At 33.0% G+C, this 25,540-nt stretch overlaps 1 protein-coding gene across 3 annotated transcripts; it reads right to left on the bottom strand.

Annotated features, from left to right (window-relative positions):
• Nucleotides 1–11,357: 11,357 nt before the first annotated feature.
• LOC114393371 (transcriptional corepressor LEUNIG-like) lies at nt 11,358–22,752 on the bottom strand. Of its 3 annotated transcripts, none has more exons than XM_028354679.1 (18): nt 22,492–22,752; nt 21,973–22,070; nt 21,754–21,863; nt 19,675–20,100; nt 19,500–19,579; nt 18,978–19,056; nt 18,822–18,897; nt 18,551–18,600; nt 17,874–18,188; nt 17,537–17,737; nt 16,610–16,837; nt 16,389–16,533; nt 14,488–14,597; nt 14,149–14,298; nt 13,493–13,648; nt 13,286–13,402; nt 12,764–12,970; nt 11,358–11,821 (listed from the first exon to the last, which is right to left on the bottom strand). In XM_028354679.1, the coding sequence occupies exons 1-18, from the start codon at nt 22,521–22,523 to the stop codon at nt 11,678–11,680; spliced, it is 2,724 nt and encodes a 907-aa protein (XP_028210480.1). In that variant the 5' UTR covers nt 22,524–22,752; the 3' UTR covers nt 11,358–11,677. The 3 variants fall into 3 exon arrangements, with proteins under 3 accessions (XP_028210480.1, XP_028210479.1, XP_028210481.1); XM_028354678.1 differs by having other exon boundaries at nt 16,610–16,852; nt 22,492–22,523; XM_028354680.1 differs by having other exon boundaries at nt 11,678–11,821; nt 16,389–16,506; nt 16,610–16,852; nt 22,492–22,523.
• Between the last annotated feature and the right edge of the window lie 2,788 nt (nt 22,753–25,540).

Raw genomic sequence — 25,540 nt, forward strand, 5'->3', positions numbered from 1 at the left:
AAATATACATAACATCGGTTATTAAAAAACCAATGTCACTTTTTCTAAAAACTCTCTTACCCACTTACGCGATACCTTATTCTTCTCTGAAACCCTATCCTCTAAAGCCTCTCGAGCTCCCCTCCAAGTGTCTTCCCTTCTTCCCTTCCCACCACTCTCTTCATCTCACACTTTTCCACTGTCTTAACCTTAGCCACGGAGGCCTCAAAATCAACATAGAACAAGTACTAGAAGTGCTTCGTTGTTCCCACGTTTGCGTCATCCACGAGCCTAATTGGACGGTTCTGATGCGGCCGCGACTCGGTCTTCGTTAGACTAAAGTTGCGGAATGTGAACACAGAAAGCACTTTGAAGAGCACGGAAGTTCCTGATGCAATCCTATCCCGCAAGGGCATTGGGTAGAAGACTCCAAGTAGATTGGGCTAGAGATCCAAGGGAAGGCCCTAGGGTTCTCATGAGCCTTAGGGTAGATTTCGAGCCCATGGGCCAAGTATAAGCCCGCTTATCTTTGTAAATATTAGAATAGGTTTTTCCTTCGTTTGGGCCTTGTATTTTGGCCATCTAGTAGTATAGGGTTTTAGCCTTGTATTTCGGGGCATTTTGAGTAGTCTTTGTAGTAAGGACTTTTTTTTTGTATTTTCATGTTTTTTGTCATGGGGGTGAGGTTAGCTATTATAGGGGGTGTGTAGCTAAGTTCTAGCTTCTCATCTCAAGGAGGTGAGCTTAGCTATTAGAGAGGTATGTGTAGCTAAGCTCTAGCTTCTTTAAGAATCTTCTTAAGGAAGCTTCTCAAGGAGGTGAGCTTAGTTATGAGAGGGGTGTGTGTAGCTAAGCTCTAGCTTCTCAAGGAAGTTTTCTCAAAGAAGCTTCTCAAGGAAGTTTTCTCAAGAAAACTTCTCAAGGAAGCTACCTAGTCTATAAATAGAAGCATGTGTAACACTTGTGGTAACTTTGATGAATGAGAGTCTTGTGAGACACAACTCAAAGTTTAAACTTCTCTCCCTTTTTCTTCCTTCAATTTCGTGCTCCCCCCTCTCTCTTTCTCTCCCTCTTTATTTTCCTCCATTGAAGCATCCTTCCAAGCTTCTTATCCAAGGCTCATCTTGGTGGTGAAGCTCCTTCTTCCATGGCTTATTCCCTAGTGGATGGCGCCTCCTCTCACCTCTTCTCCTTTGTCTTCCGCTGCATCTCCATTGTGGAAAATCACTATTAAAGGACCTCATTGAAGCTCAAAGATCCAGCCTCCATAGAAGCCCCACAAGCAAGCTTCCATCAGTTCCCTTGTCGTGTGCGAAAACAATGCTCGTCTTGAAAGGACGGTCCGTGCGCGGAATGATAGGCTCTCTCACCAGCATCACGAACCGCGTGACGTTGCTTGGATCGTCTTGGATTCCATCCGCCATCATGTTCAGACCATAGAGCTCCGCCATGCATGCACTCGCGATGGCGGCGGTGTCGTGGAGGCTATAAAATAAAACGCCACCTAAAAATTTTGCGTCGTTTGATTTTGATATTTAAAGTGCACAGCAGTGCGTCCTGTTCTATTCCTAAGAGACTATCCCTTTTACAAAGTGAAGTGAATTGGAGGATTTGTTCTGTTCTGTTCCATAAGGTGTTGAAATATAAACTTGATTTGGGCCTAAATTAATTATTTGGTTCCTTGGACTTAGTTATTTTGGGCTTAAGTAATTATGGGTCATGTTTCTAGAGAATTCTTGTAGTGTTTGGAGTGTCTAGATATTTCTTATAGTTGTAATATTCTCTAGAATACTCTTTGGATCTCTAGAGTTGAGAACTCTCTAGAATTAGTGTGTCTAGAGTTCTCCTTAGAGTAGTATAAATAGAAATGTAATCCTACACATTTGTATTAAGCAAAAATACAAAGTTCTCTCCTCCATAAAGAATTCTCCTTCCTATCAAGTTTCTATTCAAAGTCTTCAATATTCCTAAACACTTTTCCTAAACATAAAAAGCCTTATTTCCAACATAAGGTAATGCAAATTCCCTCTCTCTCTCTCTTTTTCTTTGGTTTCTTCATTTCATATTATGTCATCATTTCTTAAAATTTTGATATTGCTGATGTTGTCTGGTTCATATCATAGAAACTTAATTGAAAGGTTTTCTTTGTAGCAATATGAGTAATACCCATCAAAACTGTTTCTGTTTGATGAAACAATTAGACCACCTCTCTATATTTCGTTTTACTCCTCTTTCAATTGTGTTGGGGCTGCCTTGCCCTCATTCTGTTTGTGGAAATGTCTACCTTTTACTTTCTTCCACTCTCCTCATCATCACAATTTAGAATTATTTATCTTTTTATCTTTTGTGTTTTCTGCACTTGCATCAACAAAGGGTAATTGTAATTATGTGAAATGTGCTAACCCTTTTTCCCCATTAGTCAAGATGGCTGGACTTTTGGGATATAGGAGCCTTCCACCTAAGGCAAAGAATTTGGTAGTTGTTGGGGGTTTGACAACTTTTGTCTTTGGTGCCTACTTCTACACCATGAGGGTTGTTGGAGGCACTGATGAACTGCAGGTAGCAATTGATAAGTTTGAAGCTAACAAGAACAAGAATGAGAAACCAAAATGAATTAAGCTTATTCTATAAGTTAAAATTAATTTAGGCATAGGTTAATGTATAAAATACAAACTCTTGATAAAAAGCCATGGATACGTAGCCATTAACTCCCTTGATTTTCTTATCATAATATCATCTGTTATCACTTACAGTCTTACACTATACTATCTAAAGTGCCTAGGATGCATTTTACAGGATCAAGATCTTTTTACTGTAATGTTGTTTACTCATTTTTTTTCCTATGTAGACATTGCCTCTTGTTGATGGAGTTGATAGCACCAAGCAGAAACATGATGAAAAAGAATGACCATCTCCCCTGCTGAATTCCTTTTCAATATGGTGAAGGTGACCAAGTTTCCTTAAAGTTAACTATCACTGCAATTAAGTCTGATATAAATTACAAAGGATTAATTTTATATGAGAATATTAATTTTATTTTTTGGAATTTAGTTTTTACGGTGATGTTTTAATTTTTTGGTGGATATACAGTTTTAAATTTTTGAGAGACTAATGTTGACCAAATTTTTTTGGAAAACTAATATAGCCATATATGGATGTTTTAATTTGGGAACTATGGTCATTGAAAGACCAATTTAAGAATTTGCTCCATTTATTAAAATATAAATTGGCTTTGCTGTTTAAGGTTATAAAATATAATGTTGCACCTAATAACCGGTAAAATGTGCTTCTATTATTGTATAAGCATCCACAACAAGATCTAACTAATGTGCAAAACGAACCTTGGGAGTTTATCAACTTTATTCTATAATAGGACTTTGATGTTATAACTTCAGCTGAGCTTAAAGAGGTTACTTACTTCTATTTTATGTTTTGTTTTTAAAATTTTATGAATTATATTTATGAAATGACAGTTTACTGGACAGTGCTATAGATCAAACTACTATGTTCATTAAATAACACTTAAAAGGGCAACAAATGTGTTTACGTTGGCATTTGGCTTTTCATAAATAGTTAATCTATGCAATCTCACTTGAAAACTTAAACTTCTATTTTGGGCTCAATGTCTTTGGATCTTAAAATTGCATGATGAATATCAATTCAATTTGTAGGTGGCAGAGAACATTTTCATGGTGTGAGATAGTTGGTAAACGTTTTCCGGTATGCCATGTTCACATGGATCATACCATTGTTGAGGTTGGATATTCCTGTTAACTTTGAAGAATTGTGGTGAGTTTCCATGATCAATTGCTTCATACTGCTTTTCTGTATATTGTGCATTTTAAAGTCTCTGACAGCATTTTTTTTCTGCGGCTCGTATTCTTCGTGCAATTAGAATTGCTGCTCGCTTAGGATTTAGTATTTCAAAGGAAACAGCTCATTTTATTAAAAATCTGTCTTCTTCAGTATTAAGCCTTGATAAGGTATTTGTTAGAATATATACAAAATTTCCAATAGTATCTTGATTATTTCTTTAATTAATTTAGAGTATCATATTTTATCTCCTAGGATTGGTTTTAGTTAGGATTATGATATGATGTATTAATATAAATAAGGGTTAGTGATTTATGTTCTGTACCACATTATAACATATAACATATCATAATACACAGGAATATTATTCAATTTTATAGTGAGATATCATGTTATTTTTGCTTGCGAAATCTTCTATTTTATAACACTCCAGGATTCAATAATTTTGACAGAAAGATTCCTCTTATCTTCTTTATAAAGGAAGCATGAACAATAGGCAAGTTTGGATCATAATCAGTTTGAAACAAGATTGACATAATATGATATCACACTAGCCATGTTAAATTTAGGGGTGTTTAAAATTAAACCAAACCATTTGTAAATTTCCAAACCGAAAAATGAAAAACAAATGAAATAAATAATTCTTTATAAAATATCATTTCTGGCGGATTTTTCAATGGAATATTTTTGTCAGAAATTTCCGACAGACGTATCCTTAGAAAATTTCGGACGGATATAGTCTGTTGGAAATTTTCGATGGAATATTTCCGTCGAAAATTTCTAACGGACAGCAAAAATCCGTTGGTTAAAATTTCCTACAACCATTTTTCTGATGAATTTTGATTCGTCGAAAATTTTAAATTACCAAAGGATTTTTGAGGTTTCCGACGGATTCTAAGTGTTAGAAAACGCTTTTCTTTTTGTGGTGATCTGATTAATTAGTTTTTATTTTTCATTTATTTTCCTATAAATGCTTGGTTGGCAATTTATTAATTATTATTTCTTTCGTTCTTATTAAAACTTTGTTTATTTCTTTTTATAAGATTTTTTTGTGATTTTTAAATGTATTAATTATTTTTTTCTTATATACTCTTAATTATTTTTTCTTTAAATAATAATAAGAAATAAGTAAGTGGATAGTCAGAGAATAAATGATAATTTTGAAATTATAGATTAGAATAAGGATGATGATCATCCTTACTTTTTTACTTTATACATTTACTTATTTTAAAGATGATAAATCGTTATTTCTAGATTAAGTTTATTATTCTCTACTATATTTATAAGTATGTAGTTATTACTATATATATATATAGAAGAATAGCATGTTTGAGTGTAAATTTTTTATCTCATTTTATTCTTATAACTGTTTTAATAAATTTATGGTTAAATTGTAATTTTGATTCTTATAATTTTAAATTTGTGATTTTAATTTCTTATTTTTTAAAATAAGTAATTTTGATCATTCCGTCTTGATATGTGTAAAACGATTAAATGAAGTGAAAAATAAAAGTATATTAATAAGAAGTGAAATCATTCACATTTATTCACAAACAAGGCAATGGGCCACTAACACACTTGTTATTTTTAGTTAACTACATTAACATTATTTTTTATGTATTAATAGTCAAGAGTTATGAAATTTTTTTAAATTATCAAAATTTATAAATTAAAAAATATTTAATGCATGCATCTTTTTAATATTATTTTATATCATTTTATATAATTTGATTTTAAATAGTTTAATATTTTATTTTTATTTTACCAATTTATAATTAAATTTCATAAATTAATATGTAAATTATTTACATAATTATTTTTGTAAATTGATTTTAATATATAGATTATTTTTACTCTAATTTATATAAAATTTTAAAAAAATTAAATATTTTTTAATTTATAAGTTTTGATAATTTGAAAAAAAATTAATAACTCTTGATTAATGATATAGAAAATAATGTTAATATATTTAAATAAACTAATTTATTGTTTTGTCTATGAATAAAGGATCATAAGTTCAATACCTATTAAAACATATTTTATTTTTTACTTTATTTAATTTTTTTTCACAAAAGTGTTATGATAGATATAAAAAGATCAAAATTATAATTTAGCCTAAATTTATCTTTTCTACTGATAGTAATTAAAATAGATATAAGGTGAGTTGAATGATTAAAAGAAAAAAAAAAGGTTGTGAATTTAATTTCCTCTACCAACAAAATTAACATTCTAACAACCAATATTTCTCGATAATATATATATATATATATACCCGCGGGAAGGGTACGTAATTGACATTAGCTTGCTACTCGATCCAACCACCTTGTGTGTTATGTACACATCACCACATTCAGTTGTTTACAATTCATAACGATCATGAGAATAAAATTGATTATTTGAAACAGCTTGACTCTGGAGAAGTTGATATGCATTCAGATCCACAGTATTCTAAGATGAAAGAAAGTGATCATGCTCACTTGATCAGTTTCATCATCTTCTTTTTTTCTTATTCGTTCCACACTCCATCTCACTCATTTTATTATATGTGGCATATTATTTTTTTATATATCAAAGAAGGTTCTACAAATCAAAAAGTTATTGGTCCAAGTGGAGTTAAATTCGATCCCTTTAAACAAATAATCAAATTTAAACCTTCCGAATGTAAAAAAATTTGATCGGGAGGAAAGATCCCATTAAAGATGTATAGTCAAATTTTTTGACAGAAATTAATCATCGATAAAACTAATAAATATTTTGCACTAATAATATAATTTAAAAAAAAAAAAAAAAAAGTGGTTCAAAACGGCAAATTGGGGTGACATTTGGAAATGTAGTGCATGTTACTCATTTAACTTCATTTTTGTTTTATTCTATATGATGATTCTCCCTTTCCTAATTTGATGAGGGAATGGAATTCTATCTGGTTCGATTGTGCCAACCTGAACATTACTAAGCTACATAAAGATGAGGGACAAAGAGAAGAGAAACTAGACTTTGATACACTCATTGTTTGATTGCAAAAGGCCAGATAAGAAGAGGGAGGTGCTAGTAGCAAGTGGTGACACATTTTAAGCATCGTGTTTGTTTTTTTTTTTTTTGCCTTGTGTAACAATAAAGTATGCATTTTCTCGGGTGGTCCAAACTAACCCTATATTAGGTGAGGTTGTTGATCTAGCCCTTACCCATCTAGTTTTGTGTAGGACGGTAGAGAAAGAAAAAGAGATAACAATTGAACATACGTGTATTCTAATATTCCAAACTAGAGAGTCGAAATATATAAAACGATGCATGCGAAGCCGGGATTTGTATTTCTACCTACCATTCGTGATTAATTACGTGTATAAGTATTGTTAACTTTATATCACTGTAACGTCCATTTTTTTCGTAAATAAAATTTTAGAAAATAATGATGTTTTATAATTAAATAAATAAATAAAAATAAATATAATAAAATAATGGTGTGAGAAAAAATAAAAAGGATATTTCATTATTCATTTGATGGAGAATAAAATAGAGTTTCTTTTTTTATAAAAAAAAAAAAAAAATAGAGTAAATAACAGGTCGTGAATACCCTAACTATGAATAGCAACATGCTAGGTCAGTTTTGAGACTGACTTCTCAGCCTCCTCTACCTCTTAATTTCGTTTTTTCTCTCTTCCTCTCCCAAAATCCTCTCTTTTTTTCGCAGGCCACCAAACCTGTCTCAGAAAAAATGACGATCTCAGACTCATACACCATTCGATCATCGTGAAATTTAAACAGAATGTTTGCAACCCAATTCCGAGAATTCCCACCGTTGGGAATTGCGATATCATGTCTGAGCTAAGAGAAATACCCCTCACATTGTAGCCTTTTTCTTTTCCGCAGAAACCTAGAGCTGTCTCGGTAAAACTACGATCCCGGTTTCATTGACCGTTGGATTATCGTGAAATTTTGATATGTTGTGCGAAATTCAATTGCGCACACCTTTACCGTTGGTATTTGCAAAATAATATTCGAGGAGGGAGATAAAGGAATCGCGCGAAGATAGTACAAAAGGAGACTTCAATCTCTTCTCATTCTCTCTAACGTTTGGAAACCCTATCAGAGCAACCAGAGGAAGAAATTGAGGAATCTTAGGAACTTGCTAGAGATGCAGCTATCACTTTTGGAAGACACATGAGTCCGCTTAGAGGTAAGGGATGAGTTTATCGCAATTGAGGGTTAGAATGAACATGTGTAGAGATCCATAGAGAACTAAATTTGGGTTTATTTTGGGATGTTTATTGAATTATAATTTTCCCTTTATGATTATAAATACAATATTATTGTGTTCTATGTACCAATTGATGTCTTGATGAGAATTGATTGATAAATTTGAGTGCTCTGGATGTCTTTGTATTTAACCCATGATTTTGATGAATTGATTTTGATATAATTGTGAGAAACTATTTCAGGGGTTTTACACCCCATGTTGTGATAAAATATTTTGTATAAATTGTTATGTTGAGGTTATGAAATGATGATTCAAATTGTGAGTATGTGATAAATTGAACATGTGACGGATGATGAAATACATGTGTATTGAGATGAGATGTGTGTATTAAGTTGTGAACTATGAACTGTGCAATCACACAATTATAAGACCCTTTAAGGGCGACGAGTATTGTGATGGGATTCATTGTGGGAACCCAACGAGTTAAAATGATTTTGAAAACAATTGAGTAGTTGTGTGTATTGCATAGTTCATAGGTAAAGTGAATATGATCCATGAGGTGTGATAACATGCTATTTTGATATTATACCATTGTGATTGAGATCGAGTGTATGTGATAAATTATGTATGTATGTGATTGAGATGTTGTGTGCATTGAGTATGAACTATGAATTGTATAATCACAAGACTATAAGTCTCTTTAAGGGCGACGAGTTAATGCTAAGTCCCTTTAAGGGCGACGAGTTAATGCTAAGTCCCTTTTTGGGCAACGAGTTAATGTTAAGTCCCTTTTAGGACGACGAGTTAAAACTATTTTGAGAACAATTGAGGAGTCGTGTGTTTTGTACAATTCATAGATAGAGTCTGTGTGCTAAAATGTTTTCTGGGTTGGACCTGAATCAGGAGGGAGAGGCCCTGACGGACTCTTCTGAGTGTAGGCCTTGGGAGTCACACGGTTTGAGTGCTCCTTTAAACCTATGTTGATCCCATATGGTTGGAGCATTCTCGCAAAACACTGTGACCCTGACTGGTCTCCCTATGATATTACCTAGTGAGAGTGACTTGACTTGCTAGTGTGTGGTTTATCTTGTCATGTACTCCTAGGCGCCTGAGGAGGTTTTTCACTGACATGGTATCACATTGCATATAGGATTGAGTCTTAGCATAACTGTTGCATACGCTTGCTAATTGTTTATTATGAAATTGAGGTGTTATTATATCTTGATCGGAGTGTGGGATGCTTGTGTAATGTGATTGATGATTGAAAAGTGAATTTTGAATAACAAAGTGGTGAAATTACATGAGCTATGTTTAAGCAAGTGGTATCTCATTTATATAATATGTATATTTAATTGTCTTGTTTCTTTAATAGCTAGGAATGTGATAACTCACTCCCCGTGTGTTGTTTGTGTTTGGATCTTGTAATGATCTTGAACTTTGTGTTCGGGGGAGCAGATGACTAGGTGAATTGCTTTAAGGAACCTTGTGTTAAAGGACGTCGAGACACAAAACTCTAATAGGATGTGGCATTGGGATATGGGATTTTATATTAATTGTATGAACTCTTAGACGGTCTTGTTTGAATCGAAATGACTTTATTATTTATTTGAACAAGTTTCAATATGATGTAGAAGAAAGTGAATATGAGCCTTTTATCCCTTTGAAAGACTTGTATTTAAAAATGTAAAAAAAAATAGTTTTAATTAATATTTAAATTTTATTCCTTTGTTAGTATATATGTGAGGGGTAGAGGGTGTCACACTCACAATTAATAAAATTTAATGAACGTAATTAATAATGTCATAAAATTATTAAAATCTCTAATGATAGTTAACTTTATCTTACAAGTAGTTAATAATCACACCTGACTAACTTGTTAAATATGTTAATTTTGTCTCACACATAGTTAAGAATAAATTAACATAATTATATAAATTATCACTGTGTTATTAACAAAGGAATCACATTATAATATTGGTTAAAATTTACCGTTAGATTGAAAATTTCTTTCACATAAATCATATATAAAAAATTTCATATTAATTCAAAATTATTTGTTACTTCATTCATATAAATTAAAATGATGTAATATAAACTTTTTAAAATATATTAAAATATCATGAAATTATTAAACATCTCACGTAATTAACTGCATATATAAATATGATTAATTTTGCCCCTATGTGATTAAGAGTAAACGAAAATAATTGTATACAATATTAATATGTGATTATTAGTATCAAAGTATATTGAAACGTCTAATGGTAACTAAATTTAACTAAGGTGATTAATATAGTATCATAAGGTTACGAAAATGTTCAATAATCATTAACTATCTCACCGATTTCTTTTAATGTGTTTGTTTAAACTGTTTTTGATTTTAAAAAATAGTTTTCTTTTCTGCTTGTTGTAATAAGTAAATTCTACCTTTTTTTTCTTTTGGTGAAAAGCAAAACAAATCAGATATGCTTTTTAAAAAAATATTTATATAAAAAATACTAATTTTAAAAAAATTATGTTTAAATAAACTCACTCATTAATTATATGATTAATTATATGCAAGTTCATTTACTTGCAAAACAAAATTCATAGTTAAGCATACATCCCCTTTAAAAAAAAAAGCATACATCCAGGTACACACCGGGTATACTTAATAAATATAATTACTATTCTCATGAAACGTGAATGTGACAAAACAATACAGATCATAATATTCAAGCCAATTAATTTTTTTAAAAAAAACTCTTCTTTTTTAATTACAGAATTTCAAACAACTCTTAAGACACTACCCCACACAAATATATTTTCAACGTATGATTATAATTATAACCCCAGCTCGTTTCCTGCGAATGATGTATGTCTAAAAAGAATATATATCAAGAATTTTCCATTAATTTGCAGAGAAAAAATAAAACGTTAACCCCTAGTTGATTATCTTGATATCCAAGCTACATAAAAATGGTGAGCAACAAGAACGGATTAACTCATCTTTTAAAGGAACTAGTAATCTCCATTAACAACTAAATTAATAATAATAAAAAAAAAAAAACCGCAGTACAAATATAACGGGTAAATAAGTAACACAAAATAGTAAATACCATTACAGCTTTGCGAGTCTAAAATTTTGCCTCTTCAGATCAACATTAGGTTGTTGCCGATACGGATTATGCACCAGTGTGGATCAGCACTAACCGGAAGAAAAAAAAAAATCAACACACTCGATAACACTATTTTAAACATTCTTAATTATTGAGTAAAATTTATTAGAAATCACATCTTCATTGATCATATCTTTTATGTAATGACTTCCGGTCATGATTTTATAGTTTTCATTAATTTTTAACTAATAATAGAATATGTATGGAGTATATAAGAAGATGGGTTGTTAGCACTCATAGATTATAATAGCCAATCTAAATGATGAGCAGAAATCTCCAAGTATAACAATTATGAAACAGGATACAACAGGGGTGACAATATTACAAAAAGTTAGTATCTATGGTTACATAGAAAATCAGATTATACCCAAATGGCAAAAGAGGGAGGGTGGTTGATCAAGCTACATAAAAGGGTACATAAACTACAAACATGCGAGGGAGGGTGGTTGACCAAACTACAAAAAAGGGGACATCATAAACTACAACAATATCAACAGACTAAAAAACAACCTGTATTAATGACACAACAAATTCACTTCCAGAGCTTGACAAACTTGTCATGACTGGCTGAAGCAACCAAACCATTTACAGTAGAAACCGCCAATGCCGCAATAAGACCTTCATGAGCAGATAGTGTCATCGTCTTGTTCTCAGTCATGTTCCAGAGCTCCAATGACTGCAGATCATGGTACCAATTGTAACAGGTCAAAATTACAAAGTAAAACTATAGATTGGATGCAATTGGCCAATTACTATTACTATTTGTTGAGGACACGAGAGAGTAAAATATAATTAGGTCAAAGCTCCAAAAGCTGCCACATCATAATAATAACTAACCACAAACAAAATTGAGTTATTAATGACTGAAGCACCTTGTATATAAGAAAATTACTAATGATCTATATATTTGAAAGGGAGCTGACAATGAGGGCCATAAGGGCAATGGTTGGTGAACTCTTGGTGCTTATTTGGTTTCATCATGAAAAGGTTATTCTAATAATTGATTATTATATATAAAAAGGATTGGAAAAGATGGCTAACACACATTAAGTTGAAAGCAGTTAAGTGAAAAGAGTGAGAATGACAAGTTACAATAATTTTAAGCATAATTTTGGAAAAATAATACAAATTGTTGACAAAATTAATGCATTTGAATTTGGGTCTAACTCAACCCTACAAAACCAACTTGTAAGGTGATAATTGTTCTTCAGTTGTATGCTTCTATCATGACACTATCTCTAGTCAATGTAGGACTTCAACCCACCTACCCCTACGATTCTCTCCCTCCACCAAGGACATCCTCAGCCCTTCCCTACTGTCATCTAAAAGATGAATTGATTTACCATAATAGGTAAGGTGGGTTAACTAATAAGAGTGTGAAATAATCAATTCAAATAATTACAATTAAAATCAGATCAAATGAATCAAATCCAACCAAATTTGAGTGGATTTCTAAATAGTAAATACACAAACCTAAATCGAAAAGGACTTCAAAATCAATTCTACATTATAACATTTCAAACATAGAATTCCACTCATGAATCAAATAAATTCCCAAAATTTGTGATTCCAAATATACTCAAAAGGAAACAAATAAGGAAAGGATACGTAGACTTGCCTGGTAACAACCAACGACCAACAGCGAAGAATATGTTGGATGGAAAACACATGAGTGAAACTTGTTGCCATTACAGCTAAGCTCGTGAACACACTCCCCTTCACTCCCTGATCCAAGAGTCCAAACTCTGACAGAGTCCTCACTGACAGATGCCAGAAACTCCCCAGAAGGATCCCAACACACAGAACGTATTGATTTTGTATGTCCCTATTATCGTGTTAAAATCAAATACGTTAGGAGAGAAGGAACATAAATTACTGTCGAAGTCACCAAAACACTTAGGTAGCATAAAGTTGTTTTTGGAAATAAATACAATTTCATAAAAAGTATTTGATTCTTATATAAAGAATAACAAATGTTTCTTTTCTTAGACCTACCTCCAGCAAAAACACTTGGGTAGTCAGATAGTATGAGGAGTGTGTGACTCAAGTACAGACAGGCTCAAGAATAATGGCACATCTAATTCAAAGGATTTACCCTAACTCCAGCAATGAAACTTGGAAAAAAAATATTCAAACCAACCTTTAGTGAATATCGAGATGCTTGTGTTTCCACATCAAGTATAGAAACAACATTCTCTGCAGCTGCAGCTAGGTACCTCCCTAGGCGAGGTTGAAATCTCATCTGAACAGCGCCACCCTAACCAGTTAGAAGATTTGTCAGTTTAGCAAACTGAAATGTAAATTCAATACACAACCAACTAAACAGATACATGTGCTAAAATTCTACCTTCGAGACTCTAGCACAATTGCCATTGTTAATGCTCCAATATCGTATCTCACCATCAGCATCACAAGAGCAGATAAGATCATCTTTATTAGGGTGAAAATCTAGTGACATAACAGGTGAAGAATGTCCCGTAAAGGTACGAAGCGAATATCCAGGCTGCATTCATAATTACATATCAGTATCAGCTAAAGCAGAACAAAAAGAAAACACAGATACACATGCATGCACACAATCCATAAAAATCCAGAGATATAGGCAAACTAACTATCTGATCCAGCAATCATTAGCAAGTAGCAACCCAGCTCATAAATAGACCATGTTTAAGAATCATATAATACCAGAAAAAATAGCTGCAATACACCATATGCTTCAAACCCATAGCTCACTAAGGACAGGAATAATTTGATGTATTGTATTCTCCTTTCTAGTATATTTGTATTTATAATTTCATAACAAACAAGCACAATTATTTTTTTATTATTTCAATATATACAAATTTTCAGTAAAAGATAACCAAACACAATTCAGAGGCAGAGAAAACCATATACTTATGACCTGCATAGCCTAGTTATTACAAAATATAGATATTAAATCTATAGGGGAAAAAATCTCAAAAGCAGTACACTATTGGAGTAAAACAAATGAAATGAGCTAACATTTTCAACATCCCAAACTCTGACAGTTTTGTCATGTGAAGATGTTGCAAGACGAGGCATGCTTGGACTGAAACGGACATCAGTGATTAAAGATGCATGCTCTTCAAGAGTAGCTTTCTGTTTTAGAGAATCTGTGAACCACAAAACAGCCTGCATTATAAAAAAAATCAGAGCAAATGTCACATTTCATATGTAAACTGAATAAGTAATAGAGACATTCCTAATTTTGTTTGTCAATTTTCAAGAAGGCCAATTGCTGAGTTCACTGCAAATTTCTGGAAATCAGTTGAACAGAGAAAGCAATATAAGATGATTTCCCAGAATAATGCATTGACTAACCTTTTTGTCATGGCCACCACTAGCAAGCAATTTCCCATCAGATGAAAAATGGCAACAGCCAACTTTGGTAGTGCTTGCACGTACAGAATTTATTTCAGAAAATGTGAAACCTGAAAATAAATTGAATCCATGGCCTCAATTTTAGCAGTAATATCTATTTATGCAAGTCAATAAATTAAAGAGCAACAATCCACCTACATAAAAAAAGCAAATAACCCCTTACAGTTCTATTACCAAGAATATATGGTTAATGTTGAAGTAGAAAGTAGTTGGGAGGAAATTGTCTGGGCTTGCAAATTTTAACCTGTTATTTATAGCTTCAACACAATCAATTAATTGAGTAAAGGGGCCAAGTGAATTTGGTCTTTTGAGCATTCTGGGGTGTTTTTGTCCAAAACATTTTGTTCAGTTAGCCTTCAGTTTATTCAGTTATGAATCTCACTCTGAAACTCAACAATGCTGAGCTTTTTGGAGCAGGCCAACCGGATGATGGAGAACTATGATATGCAAACACCAATTACAACTATGAAGGTACAGATCTAGCCCTCGGCAGCCATGGATTAGAGAGAAATATTTGTGGTGACAAGATCCAAGTCATGAAGGATGGTACCAATCTGATAATTCATGTTTATGAACCACATACTGGATCTCTTATCTATAACTCCATTACAGTCAATAAATGGAGTAATCAAGGAGCTAATCATCAGTAATTTAATCACTGCTAGCAATCATCAACTATTGAATTTACAGTTAACCATATTCCAACATCGATGCTAATATTCCACAATGTTATAGTGTGTTCAGTTACACATTGGATTATCCAAAATCACATTGAAATACCAATTAATGTGATTTGAGATAAATATTCACATGTTTGGTTTCACATTGAAGAATTGATTTTGGGTCCAGAATTGATTCTAGGTTGAAGCAATTCCGGGTAGCTTTTGAGTTAGATCAAAAAATTTATAATGAGTCTTGCTATTAACTTGCTTTTAGAATAAAACATCCAAACGTAAATCAATTTAAGTTAACCAAATGAATTTCATCCAAAATAAAATTTGTCAACGCTCACCCAAACACACATAAAAAGGATAAGCATAGGTACAAATTAATATTACGTGTATTTGTTGAGGGGGGAAAGTCCATAATTCATTAATGAAGAGTCTTTGATCACTGTTTAAGATTATTAGTTTGACATTGTCATGAACCAAAAACTATCTCGAAAGCTTATGTTGTAGGGTGAAAGCATATGAATGCCTTTATACTTAACCTACTTACACACAAGAATCCTCTAAGCTTGAACCATGGACAATGCTAATGCCCAACCTAACTTATGCTGAAATTTAACTTTTTACTTAGAATAACATAGAACAACAAGGATCAAACTCTAGACCACATGATCAATGAGGCTTTGACATTATGCCATGAAACAACTATCACAGAAGTTATTGAGTGAAGGCATGTGAATAAATTTATATGTAACATAGTTCACTACAATGTACAATCTACCACTAATAAACAAGTTATCTATAAAGAGGAAAAAAATGCATTTTTCTTGCATCAGAGCAAGGGAAAATTTAACATGTACATGCACTAGAATATTGAACAAATTACAGCAACACCCACTGAGGTTTCGTGTAATTACACAAGCACCCCTGCTTTTTTAACCATTACTTTCACCTCCCTTGTAGGGGGTGTTAATGTAAGATTTGAGGAGGTGTTAGTGTAATGTTTACAAACATAGGTGGTGCTAGAGTAATATTTTCAAACTTAAAGGAGAGTTAGAGTAGGAAAATCAAAAAGGACAGGTTATGTGTAATTTGATAAAAGCTCAGGAGCTGTTGCTGTAATTTGCTCTAGAATATTTTATTGCTAATAAAAAAAAATGGTGTTTACTGCACCTTTGCTTACATCCATACAACGACCAACAGTATCTCTAAGGTCTGTATCATCAGGGGATAAAAAAGACTCCACATTATCATCAAGAGATCCATCCTCCACAAAACGGTCCACATCAGCCTGCAATTCAAGATCCTTATCATCCCACTGCCAAAATGGAATGGCAATGAGTCTACATGCAAGGAACTTATTATTCCTTCCATCGATTGAAAGAGCCACTTACCAATTGGTTTGAAGGTGATGTCAGAGTTCCAGCGCCATCAGCACTAAACATCATTAATGGCTTTGAAGAGCTACCACTATGAGGTAAAACAGGCATTGACATCACATCACCAGGTGTATGTGTTGAGGGAGTTGAGGGTGCTGAACTTGGAGATGGGCCAGCTGTATTAGCTGTTCCAGAACTATTGGCAGGACCAGAAGATGCAGGTTGCTTTCTCTTTCTCCCAGTCTGATTTTTGGAAACCTTAGAGTGCATTCAGAAGAAACCATGTTAGGAACCCTATTTTAGACAACATTATAAACATACACCAGATCAAATGTCTGCCAAATTCAGGGACATAAATTAATGCTCATGTGATCTAACAGATAGAAATAAGTGATTATAATCTTGAAACAATTCACCAGCCATCTCTTTCATAAAGGGGTCAAAATACAATGAGAAAAAAACATTCCATTGCCACTTTATGAATGGATCATCGCATATCTGATCAGAAAGCTTCACAAAATCCTTTTCTAACTACTCAAGTTTAGAAAACTTGAGGTTAAAAAAACTGTATGTATAATACTTGTAACCAATTCAGTGACAAATAAGTAAACAAATTCACCATCCCTTATGGATTTCCAAACTGCTTCCAAATCCCATTGCAGTTAAATTCTCAAAATCTAAAAACGAATCTTTAGTGTTCAAAATTATGAGAAAACATAATAATGGAGCAACTGCATATCAATATATATAACAAGAGAACCTAATTACATACATCAGAAAATCACCGACTCAAAAGTTATGCATTATTTTCCAAGTCAGAATATGTGTGTGTGTGTGTGTGTGTGTGTATTGCCCAAATGATTGATAAAAGGAATTGAAAAATTATGCATAGCTCAATTTCTCAAATATGCATGGGGTTGCGGCAACCATAAAAGGACTGACCTGATCATTTCCTCTAAAGGAATTTGACATGCTACCATCCACATTGACACTACTACCACCACCTCCTCCCATTTTATCTTGCTGATGCATGCTATGATTTGATGTCTGAGATTGCTGATTCGAAAGAGTATGCTGTTGCAGTTGCTGCTGTGGTGGATTGGCATTCTGCTGTTGCTGATGTTGTAATTGCGCCAGTTTCAACTACACAAACAAAAACATTCAGAAGATGCAACTCATGACACTTGTGGCAACTCCAAGGAATTATAAATAGTACACTTGAAAAAACAATGTAAGAACCATAAGAAGATGAAAAGATAAATTGAAAGAGAACAACCACCTTCATTAGCATATCTGTATCACTGCGTGGAAAAGCGGGGCCACCTGCTTGAAGAGGTGATCCAACATTTGATACTATATCACCAACAGGGTTTGAAAGACCATCCTTAGTTACACCCATATTCCTATTATTCAGCAGCATTCTGATTCTTCTACTATCATCACTGGCAGATGGAGATGCCAAATTTTGTTGTGCTAGCATTAACTGTTGCTGATGTTGTGGTGTCAACATTGGAAGTTGATGAAATTGCTGAGGAGACTGTATGAAAGGAGGTTTCTGTTGCTGGAGTAGACCAGAACGTAGTTGCTCCAAGCCCTAATAAGAAATAGAAACAAGCTAAGTAAAGAAGCATAATACCTTAATTATTTAGTTTTATCATTAAATGAATGTCAGAATCACAAAGTAAGCAGGATGGTTGCTAGACTTCAGATAAGAGGACACTATTTCTAAAAGATGAAGGACATTTTGCAGGTTTTTTTAAGGAAGGCTATTTCTGCCACTTGATAATGGCTAAAGCAGTACAGATGGGATATTGTTAGGGTAAAAGATCATAGGTTCAATTTCCATGCACAACATTGGAACAACCTCTCAAGTTTAAAAAGTTTAGGAACACGTGATTTTACCACTACCAGTAACATTTAACTCAAAATAAACATTAAAATAAAAAGAATACTCACTGTGAGTGGCCATCCTTTCAGAGTCAAATTGTTGCTACCTTGATTCGAACCTGACACAAAAAATTTCCTGTTAACTCAATCTGTGTGCAAGAGTAATGATAAAACAGTTTTAACATAAATTCCCAAAATATCCTCATCCAACAGTGTGATGAATAAATTGTAATGAACCAACTAGATGGAAACCAAACCCCCCAACAAATGCTTGCAAACCAGCTTCCAAAGTAATAAAGCAAACCCATTACATTTGAGTAAGGACATGATGAAAGAATACCAGGCATTGCTATCAATGATCCTTCAGGGCCGGCAGCTCTGGGATTTAAAACAGGATTGATCTCACTCTTTATATCCTGATCAGCAAGTCAGAGGAAAACAGCTGATAAGACATACAGTAAGAGGTAATAAGTTTAATTAAGGAACACTAGCATACCGGAGTAGATCCTGGTAATTGCTGACTACGAGCTTGAACTTGTGGAGACATTGCACCAGCAGCACCATGCAAAACTTGCCTGAAATCAAGAAATTTAGTGCTAACAAAGTCAAGATCCATAGCTATAAAGATTAAAGAATATCAGATGCTAACATAATTTGTGGAAAGCAAAATAGATATTTCAAAAACTTAGAATTAAAATTACAGAAGCAAATAACTATTAATTCTTCAAGGTCATGGAAGGAGCAGACCCATTTCTAATGAACTACTGCAGCTCCTGCCCCAACCCTACCCTACCCTCCAGAGAACACAATCAGACTTCTACATCGTTTACCATACAAGATCCCCTCTTTTGTCTCACATTGATAAAGTAAGATTCAATTCATGTTATTTCAGATCAAACTTAAATTAGCTCAGCCACATCCACAAGCAAAACTACCTTATTTTTCAATCATATATTGTAAATTGTACCAATTTAAAGACTTAAACCAATAGCGATAAAGGCGAAATTCTAAAAAATACCCTGAAGGCTGGCCGGTAGCTGCAGATGACTTCAATATTGAGGCATGATTTGGGTCTAAGATTTGGTCTCCAAATCTTTGCTGTACAAAATACCATAAGATAGTTATGAATATATATAACATAACAAAAAAATGCAGTTCATCTTTATAATTAGGCAACCAGAATATCTCCCAACCTTCATTGCTGCATCTTCCAAAGAGTCCCTTTGAAGGGGCAATTTTAACCTTTCCTCATACATCTTTGTTGCTAGTGCATTTGCTGTGCTAGGGTTTCCAACTAACCCATTCGTACCACCATTTAAGAGATGAGCCCTATCCCTACCCTGCTGTTGTGGTTGCTGCTGCTGCTGATGCTGCTGTTGTGGTTGCTGCTGCTGCTGCTGTTGTTGTGGTTGCTGCTGCTGCTGCTGCTGTTGTTGTTGCTGCTGCTGCTGCTGCTGAGCCCTTTGTAATAGGATTTGTTGCATCTGCATGTGTTGTTGTTGCTGCTGCTGTTGTTGATGTTGCAACTTCTGAGGTTGTGGCTGCTGCTGCCCTTGTTGCTGTTGCTGTTGCTGTTGCTGTTGCTGCTGCTGTTGCTCTCTCGCCTTAATTAACTGGGTCTGCAAAAAGAGTTTCACAAACCATAAACTTCAAGCAGTGCCTCAGTTTTTTTTCCCTAGGCAATCCCTTCATAAAATTGTACAGCCCAGCATGCCAACAATTTTACAAGGGCAGCATAAATACTGAATAATCAGATAAATAGCTATATCTTGCTAAGCTCGTAGTTATCAATCCCAGATAGCAGCACGGCGGCTGACCCTAAAACCACTGTAGCGTGATAGTGGGATGACCACTAGTATGAAATTTCCAGATATAAATCAAATAATTTATTTTACGTATAAATGCTGAAAAATAAAAAATAAAACCCCATAAATAAAGGCATATTCATAATTAATAATTAAAAAGTCATAATTTTATGTCAAACATAGAATAGAACTTAATAACAAGAGTCAAGTTATATATAAAAGAAAAACAAAGAAAAAAGTATGCAAGGTTACCTATCTAAATACAACAATGAAAGAAAGAATATAAAACAAAACATTGGTGATAGACCCCCCTTTGACGTAAACAGAAAACACCCCGAAGGATGTGAACAGAGAGACACCAGACAACAATGTTCCAGAGTGTGGGTTGGACAGAAACCCCACTGCAGTGCCATGGGTTAACCGGAAACTCCACCAGAGTATCATGGGTTGGTCAGAAACTCCACTGGAGTGCCATGGGTTGGCCAGATGCGCAGCTGGGAGCTGTAGGCCAGACGGTTGCATCGAAGAGAGAAGAGAAGAAACTGCCGTCATTAAGCCTTTGAAAGGAGTGAGAATGGGAAAATAGGGTTAGATGAAAATAGGGTCAGTAGCGGTCATGATGGCCACGATAGCAGCCGCGATTAACGCTACTCCAGAAGCAACAGCAAACTGCAGTGTGACAGGGCTCCCACCAATCAGCCCATAGCCACAACACTCTGCAACACCACTATACCACACGATTGACTACTGTGGCTAAGCCAATTGTCCAAATTGAAAATTCTTACTCTTGCCTAGGCCAAAATAATAAATTAGTATGTACTATATAATAATAACTTCTGCAATTTAACAAAGCAAGCAAAGCAGACCTGGATGGATGGATCAGATTTTCAGTTCAAAACCACAACTAACATGCAAAGGCCTCTCTAAAGATAAAAGAAGTATAAATTCATCAAGATACAGATTAAACAAAAGGTCATGAGATGAAAAGGAAATGTAAGCTGTCATTATAAATTGGAGAAGTATTATTAACCAAGTGAGGAACATGAATTTATAATGGGTCAAGATGCCTATTACGACTAGAGACTCATTGAAATCATACTGCCAGTCACCCAGCCAGCACCCTAAACATAAAAATAAAGATCTCCCTACAGTTTTATTCAATCAAAGGTGAATCTAAAGAAAAGATCCCAACTTTCCAGTAGTTAGGAGGCACAATTTTGAAGTTATAACCATTTGAATGTATACACTTCCTCATTGAATACATGAAACACCACAAAAGTTAATGAACTGCGAGTTCATCTCAATACCACTTTTTCTTCACTAAACTTCAAGCACAACTGTCCAACTCAGATTTACCGTGCAAGAATAAATATGCTATGTATGAACCGACCTCAATCGTTAAATATGTAAAATACAAACCTACTTATTGATTACATAAACGAATACGGATAAAGTTAATCAACCAACCTCGATATAAGATGCAGCAACCTCTGAGTGCTTCTCATTTGTCCTAGCAATAAATATGTCCCAGAAAACCGACCACCACTCGAACAGAAATCCTCCAGGTGCATCAATAGCTGCAACCCCACATTATCATCAACAAAAGCAACCAAACAAATAAAATGGAAAAAAAAAAAAACAGAAACATTAAATCCAACTGAACTACTTTGTTTCTATGTAACTCACCAACAGGGTCCGAGGACACTTTGCCTTCAGCTTGAAAAGCCTGAGCTGAAGCCTTCAAATCCCTCTTCACTAAGTAATCGTGGATGTAAACATCTAACCTGAAAATCTCACAGAGCAAGCAAACACATATGAGAACCAAAGTTTGGATCTTTACATCAAGTACATGAAACACAGAACAGATTACCAAAAACCCACATCAAAATAGCAAAACCCAAATGCAGGAACCAAAGAGTTCAATTTCATTCAATCTAAGGATACCCCTTACACTTGCAGAGGCTAAAAAACCCTAACACAGCTATCAGAACATTCTCACACATTCACCAAAACACAACCAAACAAACGGAAATAAAGCAACCCAAATCGACCCCAAAAGAGACAAAAAGCAAGATACAGACCCAGAACCCAAATCAATAGAAAAAGGCTAAATTTTTTAGAACGAACAAAAACCCATTTGTCAAAACTCACAAAACTGCTATTAAAAGTTGGAAAACAAAAAAAGGAAAGAGCAATAACACTTACATCTTATCAGCTTCCCAGTTAGTCTGAGACATGCTGACAGAATAAATATTGATGGGTAATGAGAGAACGAATAAGTTTGGTGAATGTTTGTGAAACTCAACAGTAGCAATTGCAAAAAAACACGAGCTTTTTTGGTGTAGCAGAGAGAGAAAGAGAGAGAGAGACACAGAAGGAATGAGAAAAAAAAAACAGAAAAAAAAAAAAGGGAACTGTGAGAAAGCGAAACGAGGGAGGCTCAACGCAAAAAGGAAAAAAAAGGGGAGGATTTAGGAAGAAAAAAATCGAGAGGGTAAATAAAGAACTAGAAGAGAGCGAAGCTTCAAAGTTTTAAGATATATTAATAATATTATTTAATGTTGTAATAATAGAGACAATAATAAGATCAGATAAGACCAAGTAGATTTATGTCAAAATTCAAAATCTGAAGTATTCTAATGTCTACAATGTTTATGTTTCTTAACTGTAATTATTATTTTAAGATAAAATTTAGGTACAGTTTTTTTTTACATGATTTTATATTACTTCTCTAATTAGAATTATAGCGTATTTAGAACACCTTCTAGTCTTCTACCGTCAATAAATCACGTTTCTAATGCGAAAAATGTAAAAATTACAACTAGTAGCATTTATTTTGATGTGAAAAATCACGTATTTGATCTATTAGAACTTCACTCCGATAAATTATGTATTAAAAGGTTTATATTAAAGGTTTGTATAAATAAATAAATAAAACTATTGAAATAAAGTTTTAATTTTAATTAAATAATAATGTAAAAACATAAAAACATTGAAGGAAAAGTATTTAAGTTTTATCTTTTTAAATATATGTATTTTTTTCTTTAAAAAATAATATATTTATTTAAATGTATTTAGACGCACGCTATATCATATATCATTATATTATATGTATATCATTATTTATTTATAGGTGTAACTTATCGATACATAAAATTATTGATTAAAACTTATTTAATAATATTATTTATTTTATTATTTGAAGAAAAATTGTGAAATAAATGTTAGTGAAATAAAACAATATATGTATTGAATATAGGTGATGGACAATAAGGGTAAACTTTGTTGGAAGTAGATGGATCTTCTCATCCTTTATTTGGAATCTTTCGTCAATATTTAAAATATGGGGAAAAAGAAATAAGTGCAGTGATTGGTGCAGATGCTTTTCTATCCAAAATTGAATAATTGTTGTTTTTCTTATTTTTAATTCTTTTCACCATTCGATGCAGTTCTGGAAATTATTATTTTTAGGAACTTTGGTGAATGAAAGGTGCTGTGCTTGCGGACGGATGCAGATATCTCATAATGGGATTGTTTACTTCATTTGCAAATTCGTCCTTTGTTTTATGCCAAATTCTGAGGAAGACAATTTCTTATTTTCTTTGGTTAAGATTTCTTTTCAATGACTGAAATGCCCTGATGGTAGCCAAATATAATAATATCTTTCAAATTTAATGCAGCCAACGCAACTAATAATTGTTTAAAATTTAATGATTATAAACTCAGAAAGTAACACAATCATTTAATCATAATATGTAATATATCGTTCAAATTATTTTTAAATAATTATTTTAACAGTTAATAAATTTATTATTCATGATCAATTCTGATTGAAAGATAGTAAATTTTTTTCCATCATCAACATATAACTCTTCTCTTAACTTTGAAGATAAGACAGCCAAAAATAAGAAATTTTGGACACTTAAAAGTGACTTGTTATAAGTATAACTAAGATGTTCTTGTGCATTTATTTATTAAAAATTCATCCAAACCAAACATAGTATTCATGTGATTTAATTTTGTTTGGTTTAAATTTAATAATCTGAATTAAATCAAACCAATCTTTTGTAATTTGGTTTAGTTCAATTTTTACATTTTTTCTAAAATATTTATTCTATTATTTTTTTTACTTTCTTTTCATCTTTTATATTAAATCATATTAAAAATTATCATTAACAATCTACAAAACTAGTTAATATGTCAAACATTTTATAATAAAAATCTTGCAAAATTTCTTCATTTTAAACCAAACATATCCTAAAAAAGTTGTCTGAAAAAAAAAGTGGTATACATATGATGCACAAAGAATCTAAGTATCATATGAAGATGAGTATAAATATATTGTATTTGGGACCACTAGGATCTAAGTATCATATGATGCACTATTTTTGTTGTATGTATTACTATTGTTGGTGAAACCTAGTTCCTTAAGTCAAGTCATCAAAGATGGTGAGTCTAGAGGTGTCGTACCTAAGACCATAGGAAATCCAAGTATGGTGTGTAATAGTTGTCTATAGGTAATCACATAAGTTGAGAGTGTTTGGTGGACCTTTAGCCTAATGTTGAATAAGTTCGTGGTGACTGACACTAAATGGGCCATGGACTTATTCTATAGATATTAAGATAGATAAATTCTTTTTAAGGTTATAGTCCTGGCAGACCTTATCGAAATAAGTCAATATCTATATTCATATATTTTTTTATATAAAATCACACTTTATTTGCATGGTCAACCGTAGAAATCTCTCAATGGTCAAAGATAAATATTATGTTAAGGGATGTCCTTATGTTGATCACTTGTGCAATTAAATTTTCATGAAGTAGAGTCTGAATTTGATGATTACAATTACTACTGCATGATAATATGTGATCATTAGACTTGTGATGTTGACTACATAGACGATGATTTAATCTTGTAGTGACTACATAGGTGAAGGTGAATCCTATGTAGTGATTAATTAATGAAATGACTATATGCATTTATATGCAACATTTAGTGTGAATGTTGAAATTATGATGATGATATTTGATGGTTGATTTATAAGGTTGACACTTGATTGTGATTCATGATGATTGTAAACGAGATATTTCTCTTATGTGAGTTGAATAATATTGTTAGTTGAATTTTAAACGTCATGTTTTAAAGATTGTAAAGTTTAAATATTTTTTATTTGTTGAATTTTGGATAGTTATTATTTGTGTTGTTCTTGATGTCAAAACCACGATTAATCACAAACTGTTTATGAACCATGAA

This window comes from Glycine soja, chromosome 17, assembly GCF_004193775.1.
Source record: "Glycine soja cultivar W05 chromosome 17, ASM419377v2, whole genome shotgun sequence".
NCBI lineage: Eukaryota > Viridiplantae > Streptophyta > Magnoliopsida > Fabales > Fabaceae > Glycine > Glycine soja.